Consider the following 19,117-nt stretch of genomic DNA (forward strand, 5'->3'; position numbering starts at 1 on the left):
CACTATTATTGTGTGTAATCCTACTTATTGTGGTTTATCGTACTTGTCTGCTATAACAGATAATAAAAATAGTTTACAAGTTACCGGCCAGTTTCAGAGATGGGTTTTAGCATAAACCAGGACTAGGCCAAAAGTTGTACTTCTAAGATAAGCAACATTTGGACATTTAACTGCAACAACTACAGGTGAGCTCTAAAGCAACTCCTTTCTACATGCATAAACGCTCTAGAAAACAAATTTAAAGGCGCTGTTATTTAAATCTCGCGATATGAGGACTGTATTGGTTACCTTGGTAACACAAATAACTTCTCGGCGCTTAATTTACTTGTTAGCTTACAGCTGCACTTCTTTTAAACAATTTGGCGACTGTAAAGATACAACTATGCCCAGAAAGAAACCAGCCAAAGAGAAAGTAAACATTGAAGAAGAGGTTTTGAAAAACAGAGGTTAGTTTGATAATTAATCTTTCTGACATTAACAAGCTGCCAAACATTTAACTGCGGCTCCTGGTTACTGTTTGTTAAGCAAAGCCGTTGACAACAAAAAAAGTAGTATCATGGAAGTATTTTGTTATTATCTACATAATTTTATACTAATGGAATTGGGGATGTAGCGACTTCCACAGTAGGAAGTTGGCTGGGTCTAGTGTATTTGCTTGACGCGCTGTTGGCTTCTCCCAAAGATGCACATAGGCCACATGTTTGATAGGCTAATTTATTTATTAACTGGGGTGACTGGAGTCAAAACACTCTTTTGTGTCCCTGAATGACTGCATTTACTGTCATCTGCCCCCCCCCCCAAAGTGTTTCAAACATTTTTATTTACTAGAGAAAGTTGTCTTGAAGGTCATGTGAAATGTTTGTTGACTTCATCTTGCTGAAATTAGAAAAGCAGTCTCTAAAAACCGAGTGGCAGTATTTAGAGGAAATAAATACTGCCACTCGGTTTTTAAAGACTGCTTTTCAGCAATGACTATGTATTCTTAGATGTTCAAATAATGCAGTAGCCTGCACTGAAAACAACAGAAATGTATTTTCAGTCATAGAAATTATTTTCATATGTATGAAGTTTATAATTTGTATTTTGTACAAGTTTTTTTGAGCAAGTTCTGTTATAAAAGTCCCATAAATACAACAAGCTTTCCATCATTGAGTTTTATGACATGCCCCTTTACTCTAAGGTAGAACATCCATATTAAAGTTGAACTTTTTCACAACCTTTTCATCTGCATTTCAAAATGCCCTACAAAAACTGAAGTTTCAGGTCATTGTGTTGTTCCACAGGTCTGACTCCAGAGGAAACATTGCCTCCTCAGACAATCAGTAAGGTACATTATCCAAAATTATATTATGAGAAGTTTGTATTTTTACTAACTCCACTATCCCACAGATGATTATCAATGTTCCGGAAATGTGCAGATCGACTTCCCTGTGCTTTGTGCTTTTCTGGACATTAAAAATATTCCCACTGTCTACACCTCTGAAACTGAGGATGGGGACATGGGTAAGCAAGACCAGTTCCTGTTCTGAGCAGAGAAACAGACATAATGGAATATTTATTACACAGTTTCAGACTAAATGTTTCTAGTAACAGTTATAAATGAATGCACAAAACATACATGAAATGGAAATTGGCATGGTAGAGATTACTATTTGGAAAATGTGCTAAGACAGTAATTTTCATTCCTGATCTTGCTCCTGTCATAAGCATATTTTATGTACAGATGACACCCAGTCTCAGATAAATGATGAATCCGTTTGGTCTAAGCCACGACTAACAGTTAAGCTGGAGAATGAAGACCCTCACAGTGCCACAAGGATGAAGGTTTCTGGTAAGTACCTTGACACTTTTGGAAGTGTTTAATTCCCCTTGTGGAGACATTTTACTGTTTAACATTTTGTCTTGTTTCAGTTTCTTACAGTGTTTATTTGTTATCAGGTCATTTGTACTGCAACAATCAAAGGGATGCATCATGTATCCTGTCAAATTAAAATAAATATAAGGAGAATACTTTTCTTAATAAGAATGTAGCTGTCACCGGAACAGCTTTGCAGCACCTTTGCAACGCTTACTGTGAAAATACATTAATCGAATTTGTCACAAATGCACAGGATGGAAAGTGAATGAGCAGATTTTCCAAGTTCTCCAGATAATGCTTCCATCCATGAGCCAGCTAGAGAGCCTACAGTAAGTAATGAGCAGCTGTGGAGACTCATGCACTTGTTACAGCAAAGAGGGTTACAACTGTTGCTGTTTAGTTCTTGTTTGTGTAATCCTGTTCACTGTGTTGCAGGTTTTGGCAGGCGGGACTGACAGATCCAATGGTAATCTCCCTCATGAACACGCTATCTCATTGCTCCAGCCTCAGGTGAGTTGACTTTCTGTAATTTGTGTTGAAGCTCCCTGTCTTGTATCAAGTCTAAATGTTTCTGGGATGGAAAATAGGTAAGGAAAATGGGTTAGGAATGAAGTAGCAATTGAGTTGCAAATAAAGTTGCTCTAAAATACAGAACACAGGTTACTCATCCATCTCATTTGCTCTGTATTCTTATGGTAGGTCTGTGACACTGGAAGGCAATGCTCTTCCAGAACAAAGCTTCCACCTTCTTCTATCTGAAGATAGTGTGTGAGTCTCACATCCAGTGTGTAAAAAACAAAAAAACAAAACAAAAAAACCCCCTTCCCCTTTCAGGCACTAACATGTCTGATTTAAATCATGATTTTGTTTTGTTAAGCCTCACCCACTTGTCCCTGCGACATAATCGGATCGGAGATGAAGGCGCTCATCTGATTGGTTTGGCTCTCTCAACCACCAGATCTGCCAACAATAACCTTTTGTCCCTCAACCTGGCCTTTAACTCTATTGGTGATGCAGGTGCCAGACATGTTGCACAGGTATATCCCAGAATTTATTGTATATTCCCACAACAAATTCCTCATTTTGCATGCTGATAGGGTGCCTGCTTGCTGTTTCGTCTCTCAGGGCCTGCGTTTCAATCGTACTTTGCTCTTTCTCTCATTGTCCAACAATCAAATTGGAGACTTAGGAGCTGCTCATCTGGCTACGGTATCCATTTACATAAAAGACTCTAACTGACAGATAATGCATTTAAATTAGTGTTTAAAATGTTCTAAATCATATTGTGCTTATTACATTAGGTATTGTGTGTAATTTAATAAGCATTCACTGCTCACCATTTCCACTTTTAGGTTCTAGGTGAGTTTGCTCTAGCTCATGAGGAAGCGAAGGAGAGGAGGAAGCTGCTCCTGCACAGAACGCAGACTGTAAGTGTGCCTACTTAAAGTAATCCTAACTTTAAAGATAAAAAAATCCTTGATCAGTACAAACCAGGCCTCATGAGGTACATTTAGGAATTATTTCACTCTGTTTTTGCAGTCTTATCTTAGACTGGATTCTGACCAATTGGGGGACCACCTTGCACAGGGTTCCCTCAAAATGGAGATCAAGGGCACACCCCCCAAAAAGGTTAGCTACTAACACTGTATACATGGCGGAATAAAGCATTGTCTATAATCTAGATTAAACAATTTAATTATATGCTCTTTGTGGAAAAAAGAAATATTTAAAAGCACTACAGCATTATTATTTTTCCTATGGAACAATAAATCATTTTGCTTTTAATTTGACTCCATTCAGATATGGGTTTATCTTGTTTCTGTTACAGGATTCATCCAGAAAAGATGAGAAATCAACTGACAATAAAGAGAAGTCTCACAGAAAATGTAAGTGTTACAGATAAAACTTTTTCTATGCATTATCCTATAAAATGGCATTATTTGTTTCCTTTTTAATGTTTATTTAATATCTTTTCTAGCCACTGACACAAAGGTGACTCTGAGTAAAAATGGAAAGCTGGGGGGTAAAGAAAAACAATTACCTACACAGGAGGTACCTAAAACATTCAATCAAGCTGCATCACACACCAGATTATCGTAAACAGCTAAATATGATTACCATTTCTATGTCTTTTTCCTTCCCCTTGTGTAAATCAGGTTTTCTGCAGGAGGTTTAGAAGATGCAGTATTGTACGGAGCTGAAATGTTTTTAGTGATGCTTCTGCTTTGAATGTTGTTTCTGTCTCCACAAACAGGCAGAGATGGTGGAGATAGTGAACCCCCTGCTGGACCCATCGGTGCATTGCAGGGATGGACAACTCTTCTCTTCTGGAAATAAGACGCTTGCCTCCCTCAACCTGGCAGGTGAGCAACTCTAGTGGATTCATGCCTTCATAAAAGGACAAACATAGCATGACTACAATTTCACTAAGAAGCAAGAAGATCTTAAATTGACATTAAATACCTCTGCCAAGGTGGTTATGCATAATTCAAGCTGGGTTAATTACACCTTCATTTGTTAACATTAATTTTTTAAGCTCTTGATTTAACAGCTATTTTTTCAAACTTATATGCAGAATAAATAATGAAATTGTATGAAAAGTTATATTGTGTGTTTTTTGTGCAGGAAACAGAATTACAGAGAAGTCGCTGCCATTGTTCTTAAGGTCACTGGAGGTACAGGATGAGGGAGGAGGTTTACTGCGTCTTTGCTTGCAGGTGTGTTTCACTTCCAGTGGAAGCCCTCCATTGGTCTAGTTGAATAGTCTTTTTACCTCTGTTTGTAACTGGTTTGTAATAGTGTGAAATTATCTGTAAGTAAATAAATTTTCACCCATGATGCTTTGAATTAGATAAATTATATTAAATGACATTCCAGAGTTTCATCCAAAATGTCCTTTAGCAAAGAAAACACTCAACTATCATTTATCAAATTTTGAATTATGCTCAGTCATATTTATCCCCTCCTGCTAACTGGGATTTGATTGCATAATATTATTTATCATGTCAACTTTGTCTAAGTGTAGTCACATTCTCATCTAAGCATGAGTGTCTTCTCCTAAATCTTTCCTTATGTTCACATGTGTCACACCATCATCCCATAACAACAACACAACATCTCAATCATAGCTGTTCCTAAGATTGTGCTTGTGGACTGGGTTTCTTTGCAGATGTTTCTGAGCACTACTTGGTTATGGTGTTTCATTCATTTACTTTCTATAGTGCTTAGTCTAATTCAAGGTTGCAGAGAAGCTGTTAGAGCCTAACCCAGCATCTTTGTTATGGTGTTCCACGTATTCTTTTCCTCTTTTCTTTTGTATATTATATGTATGTTATGTTTTCTGAAATCTCTCACACAGAGAAATCCCTTTTCATCAGAGTGTGATTCTTACATGAAGATAAAGGAACTGATTGCTTTCAGAAATGACAAAGGTAAACATGTTAAACATAGTGAACATAGTGCTTATAATATGTATATATATATATATATATATATATATAATATATGTATATATATATATATATATATATATGTATATATATATATATATATATATATATATATATATATATATATATTTTTATATATATATATATATATATATATATGTATATATATATACATATATTCCTTAATTTATTTATTTATTACTTTTCAAGAACTGTACACACAATTTTTTGCATTAGATTTAAAATATTTATTTCATGCAGATTCTCACATCAAAAACGGCCCTGAAACAAGAGAAGAGGAAGGACAGGTGACATGATGCTGTACACAAAGATGTCTACCTCTACAACTTCCAGTGTTTTGTAACAATAAAAACATTTTTGGTTTTCTTTCATCTGTATTTTCTTTACATTAAAAGAAAATACCTGTTCCTTACATTAAAAGGAACAGGTTATAACTTTGTATACAGTCCCAATCCTTTTCTACATTTGGCTGTCAATCTAAAGTTACAAAGCACCGAAGATGAATTACCTTTATTTAATATTTCTTTTAGCAAAGAAGGTCATTTTAAACTCTGACTCCCTTTCCTATAAAGCAATGACTTTGGGACTTTACTTTGTGTTATTCTTGGCATTGTAATATTATTTAATTTATTATTTACTTATCCTATTTATCAAATCATTTAGTTTTCATATTTTGAATTACTATAGTATTTACCTTTGAATGTTTCATTTGTCAAACGTCTGTATATGTAGACAATACTTACTGGGTATGTGAAAACATTTTTGGTAAACTGAAACTATGCAGAGTAAATCAATGCTAAACCATAGACTATATAGAGATACATATTTCATATACAGTCTGAGCTAAACAGGGTGGTGTTTTGACCTTACAAATATGGCCGCCAAGCCGTAAAGGCTTCGTCACGTCCGGCTCGTGCTGAAAGGACCCACCAATATGAGCTGCTCGCTTCCGGTGATGCCTCCTTTTCGGCAGCGGCTACTTCCTCGCCAACATGCCAGTAAGTGTGCACGGACCATAGCAATACGACCATTTCACCATTTAGCTCAGTGTTAGAGAGCCATCACGGGGTTCAGCGCCTACATGAAATACTTGCGTTTCTAACGGGGACAATTTTAGGCGGGTTACATGAGTTGAAGTCGCAGTTTTTTAGCAGAATTTGCGCACATTGCGAGCGCATTGTGACACAAGATGGCTGCGCGCACACCGCAAACATGGAGCCAGTTCAACAGAGCCTCTAATAAAAATGAAAGCCGAACAATAATGATCACACTTTCTCCTCGATTATTATTCCTAGATTTAAGGTTGCGGTGTGCAGCAGTCTGCTTGTATCTGTAGTTTTGCGGGAGACTGTAGAAAATGCGCAGTCTGTTATCTAATCCAAGCGATGTAGGCCTATTTAGGAGCCTGAACAGGCCAACGTAGCAGTCCTGAAGCGGAATAAAACAAACCAGGCGGATTGTTTTTGAGCTTTGAAGCTATTTAACGGGGTTACCTCACGGTTATTCCACATGTTTGTTTAATTTGTCACCAGCATTGAGTTTTATCCAATGTTTGCGCAGATAATTTGTACGTGAACACGCTCACTGAAATTATTTTTTTTCCTCCAACGCAGCTCGCGAAAGACTTGTTGCACCCAACCCCTGAGGAGGAGAAAAGGAGGCACAAGAAGAAGCGTCTCGTTCAGAGTCCCAACTCTTACTTTATGGATGTAAAATGTCCAGGTGCAGTTTTATGTACACACACACACACACACAAGCTTGTCCTTCTGGCAACACCAAACATGAAGTTTACATGTTATTGGTTGCACAGTTAACTGATTGGTTCCCTCTCTAGGATGCTACAAGATCACGACGGTGTTCAGCCACGCTCAGACAGTCGTGCTTTGTGTGGGCTGTTCAACAGTCCTGTGTCAGCCCACTGGAGGGAAAGCACGTCTCACAGAGGGTCAGTATCAACCTGGACTGCTGTTATTACCAGTTAGTGTGGTTTGGGTTTATGTGTCCAGTATCTCTTTGCACAAATGGCCTGGTGTTTCATCAGTGCCTTAGCAGGCTAGCTGTTTTATTTCAGGCTTCTTGGCATTAAAGATGAAGGAAATTGAGCTAGTTATTTTTTTGTGTACATGAAAAAGCATCAATTTAGCATCAATTTTTTAAACCCAGTTTTTCTGCCATCTTTTATTCATCTACCAGATCATTTAATATCCCTATGATGATCACTATTTTTCTACATCTTAAAATATTGATCCATTATCTTTGCTCCTCAGTTTTGATGCAAGACCTGTCTTTTTTTTTTTTTTTTTTTTTTTTTAATGAGCCAATACTTGATTTAACCTTTTGGGAAAATTTGCGGTTCATAAGCATTTTGTTGCTTCCCTGTTAACAAAGATGGATGTTTATTACACATTTGTATTACTAATTTTATCATTGGAAAGTGATTATGTAAAGCAACTCAAGTTTTAAAAGTTTCACAGCAATTATTTGACACATTTTGAGGTAGTTGGCCGCACTGCTAAGTGACTGGACTTCCTCTATCGTGGTCTTCCAATCTCATTCCAGTGCCAGATCAACCTCAGTTTGCAGAAGGGTTGAGCTACATCAATGGCTCCCCCCTTTCGAAGGCTGAGAACACAGATTTATTCATTTGCTACTGTTTCACTTGGTTTTGGGGTTGTTGAATTGTCTGGTGTCAGCACACTCCTATCATTCCCACCACTAATGTGAAATAAAGTGGTCATGGCAGAAGGTGACCTAATCAGTCACATGATGGAAAAGGCGCATCAGCACTGTCAGACAATAGCGACGCGCCCCGCCTGCATTAGTTCTGTCCTGTGAGGGTTTTTGTCAGCAGCCGACTGATTGTCATTATCTCCTCCGCCAGGGTGCTCGTTCAGGAGGAAGCAGCACTAACTGCTCTCCTCGGAGCTGAAAGGGAGAGGACGGGATGGACCAGTTGATATCAGCGTATGCTGTGTCCGAGGCGGCGGCAGTGCCCAGGGTCCGAATTGAAACCAGACCAGAAGACTTAACTGGGCAGCAGATGGGTTTCCAGTGTTTAACAGATCAGCTGTTGCTGTAACTCCACTCTCCAACCCTGTCTCTCTAAATAAAATACTGTTTTGGCTAAAGGAATGTTCTGTGTGGTTCCTATGATGTAGACTCATTTAATACTACAGCAGCACTCTCATAGAAAAGTCATTAAAATGGAGATTTATAGAACAATACGCAGGTGTTGAGATGCAGATTTTATTACACAAAAAGCTATTGTTACAGATGAAGTTCCTCCCTAACAAAAGATGCAACAGTTTTGTTAAACTAGAATGAAAAACAATTTTCAGTTCACATTTAAATTTATCAGCTCACATGTTTTATCTGAACCGGGAATCAGACTTGTTACTCTCGGACAGTAGTTTCTCAAACTTTGCAGTACCCTCATAATTGTTTGATATGGTCATCTTCTAAATATAAGGCTTAAACTGTCTTAATCTTAATAAATGAGGATAGAGTAGTTTGGGTGAACTATGTTAGCAACTGCAATAAAGCACCGGTGTACCAAAAACCTGCTTCTCTCACTAAGAATTGGCCAAATTTGGGTTTTTAAAACACTAATAACTTTCTGGATGCCTGATGATAAAATTGTAACCATAAGGCCTGAAAAATATTAGAAACTTCACTAACAAGGAGGATAAAGTGGTATTTGGTGGATCCAATCATTTTAGCCTAAAATCAACTTCTCATCAAGAAAATATCAAAATTGGGTTTTTTAATATGGTATGATTAAATGACTTATTACCATGTTCCTTTTTTTGAAGAAAACCCTGCAAATTACAACAATTCTTTTAACACAATATGTTTGATAGTTTCAATCAAAATCCCAAATTTAATCATGTAGGCCATTCATCCATTTTACATTGATCATCTGATGACTTCCTGAAATGATCCGGGGACGACTAGTTTGGGAAAGGCTGCTCAAGGAGATAAGCTTACAATAAAAGTAAGTTTGGGCAAATTTCTACACTTTTACTACAGAAAATATGTTTATGTGTTAGCTGAACGATACTGTACATGTTTTTACAACCTTCTTATTGTTCTGATCACAGATCTGCCAACTTCTGTTGATTATGATAGCTGCATCCTCTCCACCATTGCTACTGGTCTGCTCCACTCATGCTTGCGCACTCTTTCCCCTCCCTCTCTCGGAGCAAGTGGCGGATGGAAGAGTTCTGTGTGGACAGAGTGGTGGAGAGGAGTGGCATCAGGCTCCTGAAGCCTTCCCTCAGTTCCTCCACGTGTTTCTCCAGGCTGTGAATGTGTGTGTCCAGCTCCCCCCTGCAGCCCTGCACCTCTGACAGCACGTCATACATCAGGCTCTGCATCTGCATCAAAGTTTTTTTTATAAAGTATAAAACACATCAAGCACTGAGGAGTTGTTGCATTGCACAGAGGTTGTGACAACCTCGCTCACCTTGCAGAAGTCCACCAATGTGTTCGTCTGATCTGCAAGTATTTTTTTCTCCATCTTCACTCTCCGCAGCCTGAAAACAAAATAATTCAACGTTGCAGAAAAAATTACTTAAAAATGGATTGTAATCATCAATTGCAGCTCTGAAATACTGAGACTTTGAGGCGCAAATGATCTTCAGTGGAGCAAATATGTGAGAAAATGATTAAAATTCTTTGAAAACACAAAAAACTGAAGTCTGGTGCACAATATAAGAATTATATGTCGGATGTCGGAGTAAAAGGACAACATAATAGAAAAAACTCTTCATCACTTAATATCTGATCCTGAAACATATAATATAACAAAGAATTACGACATGAGGTGGTAAAAGACTGTAGTGAAAATAAATTAAATGCAAAGTTAAATTATGTGTCTGCAGCTATGTATTCAGTTGTTAAATTATGTATGTGGTTTATCTGTACTGTCCCTACTGCTTTTCTCACTTGGAGCTGCATTTGACAAACACATTCTCAATATATTTTCATTTATGTGACTTTGAGGGACAAATAAAGCTAATATGAAGCATTTGACGATTCTTAATGCACCATTAATAAATATTTGATATCAGCAAACTCTGGAGACCAAGAGCTGATTCCCAAAACAGAGTTGCTGATAAATTAGCAGTAAATACCAAGAGATGAACAGAAATGCTGCTTCATGTTTTTTTCTATGTGATTTCTTTTTCCAGAGGAAGGCAATGATTGCTTACATATATTACACTGTCTTGATGTTTCAGAAGGCTTTCAAGTGTGTGTTTGTTTGGTTGAAGTTGCCTTTTTAATTGGGTAGGAATTAGATTTAGATAATTTTCCTTTGAATTTATGGCCCTACTTAAGTTGTTTGCTTCAGACTGTTGGCATCATAAGACAAAATATCACTTCAAAGTAACACAAATGCCCCCCACTAAAAGGCCAAGCTGAATGTTAAATAGGTTTAAAATGAAATTTAAATCTATTTAGTGACATTAAAGGTAGTAAAAAAAGTGTAAATAAATAATCAGATTATAATTTAATGATGGTAATTGTGGTTCAGGTGAGTACTTGTGTGTTTTCTGAAGATTGTAAATGAGGACAGTTTAAAAGCAGATTGATCTGAAGGCTGTATCTTACTGGTGGATGGCCAGGAGGAGCTTCCGCTGGTGCATGCGGACTCTGGTTTGGTCTCTTTCTCTTGACAGTTTAGTGTGCTTGTAGATAAGCCAAGTCTCTCTCAGCACATTTGCTGCAGCAATTTTTATCTGGTGAGAGAACACAGAGATTTATTGCAATATTAATACACAAGTGTAGTTTTTACAGCCGATGCTGAATAACACCAACAGATTGTATACCTCCACATATGCTATGATCATTTGACTCATACTCTGCTTTCACATCTAAAAGAGATGCTCATGTATGCCAGTTACAGCAGTATGGAGAAAACCAGTGTAAAACGATGCAGCTTCGTCCTGAAGCATTGATTCAACCCTATAGATTTCTATTTGCTTCAATTTTAAGTTTTCACCAATATTATTTGTATGCAATAAAGTCAAAGTCAGCACACTGTTGGAAGACATGACAAAAAACAGGGCATGTTTAATTAACATCAGCACTTTAAATACACTCATTATGATTTATATTCTGGTATTCACCGTCTTGGAGATGTGGGAGTCCATCATGAAATTGTGAACGTGTTTCTCAGCTCTGGTCAACTCCAGCTTCCTGGCAACCACTGCCACCACCAGCACTGTGCAGCCTGCTCCCTGTTAGTCACAGTTTGGGGTTCATGTTGCTTTTTTGCACACAGAATTTGAGCAAGTCTGACTTGGAGTTGCTAAAGAGGAATCTGACTCACCATGATCCCAGTGAGGAGGCAGATGCTGCGACCGCAGTAAGTGTGAGGCACCACGTCTCCATAACCAATAGACAAGAAGGTGACAGAAACCATCCACAGAGCCTCCATGTAGTTGCTGCTTAAGTCCCTGTAGTTGTGATGTCTGTAGAGATAAAAATGACTCATGTTTCCTGTCTGACTTTGTAAAACCACTCTGAGATTACTGTGATTTGATCTTCTGCTTGTATGAAGAATCATCTTTCTGAATTTATCTGCTCTACTTTTATAGTTCTGATGACTTTTACTCACCCGAACCCGGTTTATGTTGCATTTTACATAAAATACCAATATTCCTATTACCAGCATTGGTATCCTGCAGCTGGTGGAGATAAATTGTGTCTGTGAGAAAATGGGATTTATTGCTGCAGTGGAAACATTAAATTAAGGTTGTAAAATGCTGCTGATTACACACACACACACACACATATACATATATATATATATATATATATATATATATATATATATATATATATATATATATATATATACATATATATATATATATATATACATATATATATATATATATATATATATATATATATATATATATATATATATACATATATATATATACATATATATATATATATATATATATATATATATACATATATATATATACATATATATATATATATATATATATACACATATATGTATATATATATATATGTATATATATGTATATATATATAAAGACCTATCTCATCATATTTTCACACAAGGTTCAAAAGTAGTTAGAATCCTGATAATCACATAGAAAACCTACAAGCTCAGAGAGGAAAATGATCTGATATATTATGTCCACACTGTGCATGGTAAACACATGCCGTCCTTTCCCTTCATTATCTGTGACCTCTACATGCAACAAATGCTGCAGTTAAACCTTGCTGGTAACTGTGGGTCAGTGTCAGTCCTGCATTCGGCACGGAGGACTGCTGAGCTGCTCCAGCTCCTCAGTCAGATTTTCTCACACAAACTGCCTGATTCAGGTTCTTCCACAACATTTCTATTGATACATATTGTATATATGAACTTTATTTCTCTTTAGCAATTTTTCTTTCTCTGTAGTTTTAGTTCTTGGTCAAATTGCGTCATGTTTACCTCGACCATGTTCATCAGGTAGAAGAAGGGTCTTGTCTTTGAATGCAGTGTTTTCTTTCTTCCAAACACTGCTTATCTAAAGAAATAATGTCTGTTTTGGTCCTTCAACCTAGGGACTTGTCACATATTCTCTTTACCAGACTGCAGGTGGGCTGCAGCCTGCCGACGCAAAATCAGCTTCAACACTTGTCAATATGACAGAGACCTTTCAGTTTCTGAGAAAATGCTCACTGGAAACTCACAGACAACTAAATGTGTTGCTCTTGGAGTGACCTTATTTTTTAGGACTGGTCAAACACCTCTGTTGGGGTAACTTGTCCTCACTTTTCTTTATTTGTGTACAACCTTGTTTAAATATGCACTAGTGGTGTTAAAACACTTTAAGATGATTTCAAAACTTTTTCTGTCTTGATGAGTAGGAACTGACATACTATAAAGCAGGATTTGCTGAAGGTCAGACGTGAACAGATCCATGATTTATTTCTCTTTCTCCTCTCTATGAAAGAAAGCAACCCACTCACACGTGATAACTTTTTATTCATCTGTAACCTTAGACTTAACTGTAATATACTCCTCCCACTCTCCAATATACATCGGATCATCCTTTCTCAAACATAAATGATCCAGGTTTCATGTGTGTCTCTTATCTTTTGATCTTATCAGTTAATTATTGAATTTCCCTTTGGGGATCAATAAAGTATTTTTCATTTAATTTCATTTGATTTGATTTGATTTCATTTCATTAATGTAATGATTTGCAAACTTCCAGGTACCACCTTACATTTGCCAGAAACATGATGACTATGACATCGTGTATTTGAGAAGCACTAAACACAAAGTAAACTGATATACCTCTCACAGACATGCAGACCCCAAGCTGCAACGATCCAAAGAGAAACGCTGAAAATCATCAGCACAGTGCCGGGGTATGTCGTCATTAGTGTTTTCCCCACAAACCGGGTGTTGAAGTGGATCTGAAGAGCACAAACGTGAAGCATTACGTCAGAATTTTGACAGCAGTGGCCTACTTAGCTTGCCTATTTAGGATAGCACCTGACAGATTATCTTTACATAATACTGAGGAGATGAGGGATAAGAAAACTTGTTTCCAATCTGGCTTGATACATTTGGTTTGGTATTCTAGAGGAGGGTGGGGCAAAGGTTATTTTCATCACTACTAAATAGCAGTAATAAGGGAGGGGATTAGTAAGGTGGATGTGTTCTGGAAAAACAAGTAGGGGACATTATTTCCACATAAAAACCAGTTGGATTTACAAGAGCAAAACTGATGATCAGACAAATAAATATTTGTAGAGGAAGCCCAGAGCAATCACTGTCCAAAAGTAGGCTCAGTTATCATGCATCATATAAATTACATCCCAAAGTAGATCTCTGCACACTACCAGGCGTACAAAAAGAAGACTCAGACTGCAAAGTCTAATTCTTCCCTTCTCTTTAGTTTCTATGTTACAATCTCACTGTAGTGCTGCCTAAGCTTTCAAAGCTGGGAATCCACAGACAACCTCCCACCTTGTTCAGTGCTCCGATGCTGCGGGAGGCAGTGTCTGTGAAGAGGCGGCTGTGCAGCATCATGGACCGACCCAGCAGGTACAGCCTCAGGAACATGGGCAGAGCCAGCATGATCTCCAGCTCTGTCTCTGACAGTGACATGCGGGCCGGGGTCTGCTGGAAATACACCAACAGCCCCACTGGGTAGGGATGAATTGCTGTTATCGCCAGCTCCACAGCTATCAGAACCAAGCGGTCTGTTGTCATGGCGATCCGCCAATCCTCTGCGCCAATGTCATGAACGTAGAGCTGCCGCAAGGTTTAAAAGAGCATGTTGTGGTCAGAGTTAGACATCGAAGAGCTCCAGTATGCAACAAAACAAAATATTTCTGTCTTCAACAGTTGTGCTGTTTAGCATGTTTCCCTGTTCACTAAACAATAACTTAACAGAAAACTTTTGGAAGAGGAAAATCACAACCAGGGGGTTGCAAAACCTTTAAAAGCCTCAGAAGTCAGCTAAACCAATCAAAGGTAACTTCAACAGGCACAAACTCCAATTAGAAAATGATGCCTTCATACCATGCGTGGCTGACTAGATATTATTTTTCCACTGATCTACAGAGATGTGTGAGTTTGGACTTGTGTAAATAAGAAAAAACACAGATTATATAATGGTACAAAGCTGAATCACCTGCACCTCACAACAGTGGTACGCTATGATGAGGCCGAGCAGGATGAGAGTAGTTACACTTATGACTGACTTGAGAGTGAGGGAGTAGATGGAGCTCTGTGGGAGAAAAACACACACACACACACACACACACACACACACACACACACACTGTATTACATCACCATAAGATTGTCATGTCAAAGGTCAAATCTACAAAAAGCAATCTGATGTCATCTTAAACTTCTGCAGATCTGAATGCACCCCGCTACTTGATGCAGTGTGTATTATCCTGCTGTTTGTGATAAAACAGAGAAGATAGCTGTGCTGAGATTTGTTTTTTTTCTTGACTTATTTTTGGGCTATAACAAGCCAAAAGTCCTGACCTTACTGTAGACACTCCAGGAGAGCTCTGTCTCCATTACCATCAACACCACTCCGAATAGCCCCACTGCCAGGGCGCAGTCGTTCAGCCTCTGCCTCCTCAGAAACAAAGCCCTCCTATGGAGCAGCCGCCAGCCGATGTTGTGGGTTCTCCAGTACGGGTCATTCTGTGGGTCCTCCTTGCGTTTTGGGCTGTGTTGAGGACTGGGACTGGGGCTCCGGCTGGGATACTGAGCTCCTGGCAGCGGGCCTTTAGTCACACTAGGGTGCTGATGACAGGGGGATGCCTTTTTCTGTTGCTGTATGTTGTCATCTTTGCTGGTGATGATTATCTCTGGGAGACTCTGCCGTTCCTGCATTTCTAGAGAAATGTTACTTGACTTTCGGCGCCCGAGACTATCAAATTCCCTGACATGTAGGGTTGACCTAATAGGGCCCTGAAAGGGTGAGTCACAAATAGAAATGGGCATGTCAGTGAAAGATGTGACCTTCTCCTGGAGTCTTTGAGGTCCTGCATTGTTGGCTTTGCACTGGTGATTCCTCTCCTTCTGTTCTGGGTTTAGTTTTTTTTCCCTTTTGTCTGACCTTTTCTCACATTTCTTCTCCTTTCCTTTGGGTTTGTCTTTCCTGTTGATGCGAGGGGAAGATGTGACATAAAGGTGGCCATTGTATAAAGGTGTGGTAGCCATGGCCTGGGTTCTGTCCAGCCACACAGTGTGATCAACTGAGGTATGTACCACGCGATGGATCCCACATTGTGGTGGGCATGACTGAGGCAGGCGAGCCATTCCTGTTCGGAGGAGGGGTCGGTGGTCCTCCACCTCATCACCATCTACCACTGAACAGTTCATTGAAGGGGAATGTTCCATTTTGAGGGGGCTTTTTAAAAGATATCTGAACAGTGAGAGAAAGAGGGAGACATATGATGATATTAAGTGAAACAAGCAAAGCAGTGAATACAGCTTGAACAGATGGCAACAGCATTGTGAATGATTATTGCATTGAAGTTTTGCTCACAAGAAGCTTAGTGAGCAGAGATTTACTGTATTTTTCATATCTGTTAAGTTCACATATGCTGACTTTTATTAATCTTTCATTCAATGATTTTACCACTACAGTTTTTTTTAAATTTTTTTTTACTTAGAACAGCTGGGAAAATCCAAACAAGCACATAAAATGTTGAAGTATTGCAGTTCAAATATCCAAATGTTTTTCCTTCCACATGTCATTTTTTAAAACTTACCTTATAGTCCAGTCTCAAGTCTTCAAACAATCCAGTATGAGTAAGAAAAAAAGACCTGAATTCTTTAAGAAACAACAGTTTTTTTTCTAGCAGTTTCTCTTTTTCTGGTTTTTTATTTTCGGTCCTCGGTTTTATAATCCCAACAGGTCATACTGGGCTGAATTGGACATCTTTGAACAAACTCTTTGAAAAGACCCATTGTTTTTTTTTTCTAGAAACTTAAAGTTAGCCAAAGCAAAGCTGAAACAGCAATGAGGTTGGAAGCATTCACATCAAAATATTCCAGATGTCCTGAGCCCTCTTCATCTGGGAAGTTTCTAGCAATCCAGTGGCAGCCTCAGCATCACAGAGCTCCTCCCCTTGAATGAACCAAAGCTTACAAACTTCTCTTACACATGACAACGTGCCAGGTAAATACTCATCCATATCCTTTACATTAGTAGACACTCTTTCTGTTGTGTTTTCTGCCCTGTGACTGTCTGCAGTCAAGACATCTTCCTTAAAGCTGGGCGCGAGTTGGGCGGGCGGGGGGGGGGGGGGGGGGGGGGGGGGGCTTAATGACAGCAAAGACTTTAAGTTGCAGATGTCAAAGACGGGGTCATCTGTCAGATGTTTTGAGCTGGGATTGGCAGACTTCATCTCCTTTTACGTTTGCGTCTACTTACTTGTCCCAAAAATGGAGAAATGACAATTTTTTTTCTTTTCACCAGCTATACAGAAGTGCTGTTTGATTAAATTTAAAATCTCATTAATTGTTTTTAACGTGTGGTTTATAAACTTGAATCATACAAAAATCTGATATATCAATGCAGCAGATTAGTGCTGAGGTTTAATCAAGCGAAACACATAGTGTACTTATCAGCTTATGAAATATCAAATATGGCACCGACGTTGAACAATATGTACAGAGCAGAATGATGTATTAAGCATTAAAGTCATAACAATGACACTCAGCATCACGAATTTATCTAAATCCTTGCGACAGATGGGTCCACAGATAATAGAACTCCCTCCCAGTGGAAAGACCCCAAGGAGCAAAGGGTGGAGGGGGCACAACCAGATAGTAGCAGGATAGAGAACGGTATTATCTAATCTGAAGACAACGAGTATTTAATGACGGGTAGAGAGAAAAGAATAGTTGGGGAATCACTGTGTTGGTACACCTATCACTCATTTTAATTCTAGCTTACTTACCTAAACATTTTTCTTTACTTTTTTAAACATTTGTGTAGTTATTACATTATTAATTATGTTAAAACTACTTCTGTGTACTGATGCTTGGCCAGATGCTGCTGTCTGGATTTCTTATCTTTATGTTCTGCTGTGAGCTTCTGTCTGTGCCTCTGAGCGTAACTGTCTGCACAAATCCTTGTGGATGGTTTCTGGTGCCATCGCTCATCCTCGCAGAGAAAAGGACTCTAAAATAAGACTATTTGCTTTGCTGAAATGGAGTAAAACTGGTGCGAGTCTCTCTCTCTCCTCGATTTACAGAAGCCTCAAATGTTCTTAAATTATGTTGTCCTAAATTATGCACATCTGCAAGGCTTCAAATTAATTCAAGCCTCCTGCCAAGGGCTTGTAAATCCAGGCTGCTGTAGCTGGTAGCTGAGTGTCAGTTCTTCTTGGCTCTGTGGCCGACAGCCAGCCCGTCTTCAGTTAGTCTCCTCTACTGCAAATCCTCCTCTGAAAGTTAAGAAAGTGAAATAAATCCGGGATATTTTGAGACCACTAATTGCTGGGGCTGGAAAATGGCAAATCTGCTTCATGCCCTGAATCTTCAGAGTGTGTCAGTTTATCTTGTGGTCTGGTTAATTGCTTCAGTCTAATCTGTTAATCTGTTAGTTAAAAGATGATCATGTCCCACTTGGATGGAAAAAGGGGTATAACATTTAGGGATTTAATAGGTTAAGGGTGTGATGAACATTACAAGAACTGGGGCAGAGTTGTATGAGAGGACATGTAAAAGCAAATATGACAGGATGGAGTTAATAATGTAAGATTATCCATAAAGAACTGGCTATTGCTCTCATGGTGCTAGCCAACTTTACTAAAATTTGAAAGGATGCCAGATCTAATATATCCAATTCTACACTTTCATTTTTTCAGTTTTTGTCATTCTCTCTATTTCTAATGACTGTGTAATAAGATAATTAATACATAAATCTTTAGATGTCAGTGGATTGAGTTGATTAAATCAGGCAGGATTTTATCATGTTTCTCACTGATAAAAAGCAGGATCATGATGTTTTGTATGATTAAAGCAACCATTTCTTTTTTTTTTTTTTATTTTTTTTTTTTTTTTTTTTTATTGACCACTAAATAAAAAAGAGAAGAGAAATCTAACTTAATAATTTCAAGTTCACACAAAGAAAAAGGCCCGTGAAAAAAGTTTCTTTGTATTTTTCTGTTGTTTTTGGACAAGAATAATCTGAACAACTGGCTTTTACCAAATGGTTGAGATTTAAAATTTTAAACAGTAGTTTTAAAACAAACTCTTAGC

At 38.2% G+C, this 19,117-nt stretch overlaps 3 protein-coding genes across 3 annotated transcripts; 2 read left to right on the top strand and 1 right to left on the bottom strand.

The window, feature by feature from the left end:
* Nucleotides 1-382: 382 nt before the first annotated feature.
* lrrc71 (leucine rich repeat containing 71) lies at nucleotides 383-5,624 on the top strand (the record flags this gene model as incomplete). Its single annotated transcript, XM_079258694.1, has 16 exons — nucleotides 383-446; nucleotides 1,390-1,503; nucleotides 1,724-1,831; nucleotides 2,112-2,187; nucleotides 2,294-2,368; nucleotides 2,558-2,626; nucleotides 2,736-2,895; nucleotides 2,984-3,067; nucleotides 3,211-3,285; nucleotides 3,398-3,487; nucleotides 3,687-3,744; nucleotides 3,837-3,910; nucleotides 4,113-4,221; nucleotides 4,484-4,575; nucleotides 5,217-5,289; nucleotides 5,569-5,624. 16 exons carry the CDS (start codon nucleotides 383-385, stop codon nucleotides 5,622-5,624), a joined length of 1,377 nt encoding a protein of 458 aa, XP_079114820.1.
* A 653-nt stretch (nucleotides 5,625-6,277) lies between these two features.
* Nucleotides 6,278-8,456, top strand: rps27.1 (ribosomal protein S27 isoform 1). Its single transcript, XM_079259147.1, has 4 exons — nucleotides 6,278-6,326; nucleotides 6,942-7,050; nucleotides 7,163-7,273; nucleotides 8,210-8,456. Exons 1-4 carry the CDS (start codon nucleotides 6,321-6,323, stop codon nucleotides 8,236-8,238), a joined length of 255 nt encoding a protein of 84 aa, XP_079115273.1. The 5' UTR covers nucleotides 6,278-6,320; the 3' UTR covers nucleotides 8,239-8,456.
* Nucleotides 8,457-9,476: 1,020 nt separating this feature from the next.
* LOC306769928 (small conductance calcium-activated potassium channel protein 1-like) lies at nucleotides 9,477-16,243 on the bottom strand (the record flags this gene model as incomplete). The annotated part of the gene is made up of 9 exons (XM_079258695.1): nucleotides 9,477-9,704; nucleotides 9,794-9,863; nucleotides 10,942-11,069; nucleotides 11,460-11,570; nucleotides 11,663-11,804; nucleotides 13,664-13,785; nucleotides 14,342-14,629; nucleotides 15,012-15,107; nucleotides 15,377-16,243. The coding sequence occupies 9 exons, from the start codon at nucleotides 16,241-16,243 to the stop codon at nucleotides 9,477-9,479; spliced, it is 2,052 nt and encodes a 683-aa protein (XP_079114821.1).
* Nucleotides 16,244-19,117: the final 2,874 nt, after the last annotated feature.

This window comes from Telmatherina bonti (genome assembly GCF_933228915.1).
Source record: "Telmatherina bonti genome assembly, chromosome: 19".
In the NCBI taxonomy this organism is placed as follows: domain Eukaryota; kingdom Metazoa; phylum Chordata; class Actinopteri; order Atheriniformes; family Telmatherinidae; genus Telmatherina; species Telmatherina bonti.

What these genes read in the sequence shown, in the direction of transcription:
- rps27.1 (XM_079259147.1), top strand. An exon ending in TATGGATGTAAAATGTCCAG is followed by an intron (nt 7,051 to 7,162) that starts GTGCAGTTTTAT and finishes TTCCCTCTCTAG; the next exon opens with GATGCTACAAGATCACGACG. An exon ending in GAAAGCACGTCTCACAGAGG is followed by an intron (nt 7,274 to 8,209) that starts GTCAGTATCAAC and finishes CTCCTCCGCCAG; the next exon opens with GGTGCTCGTTCAGGAGGAAG.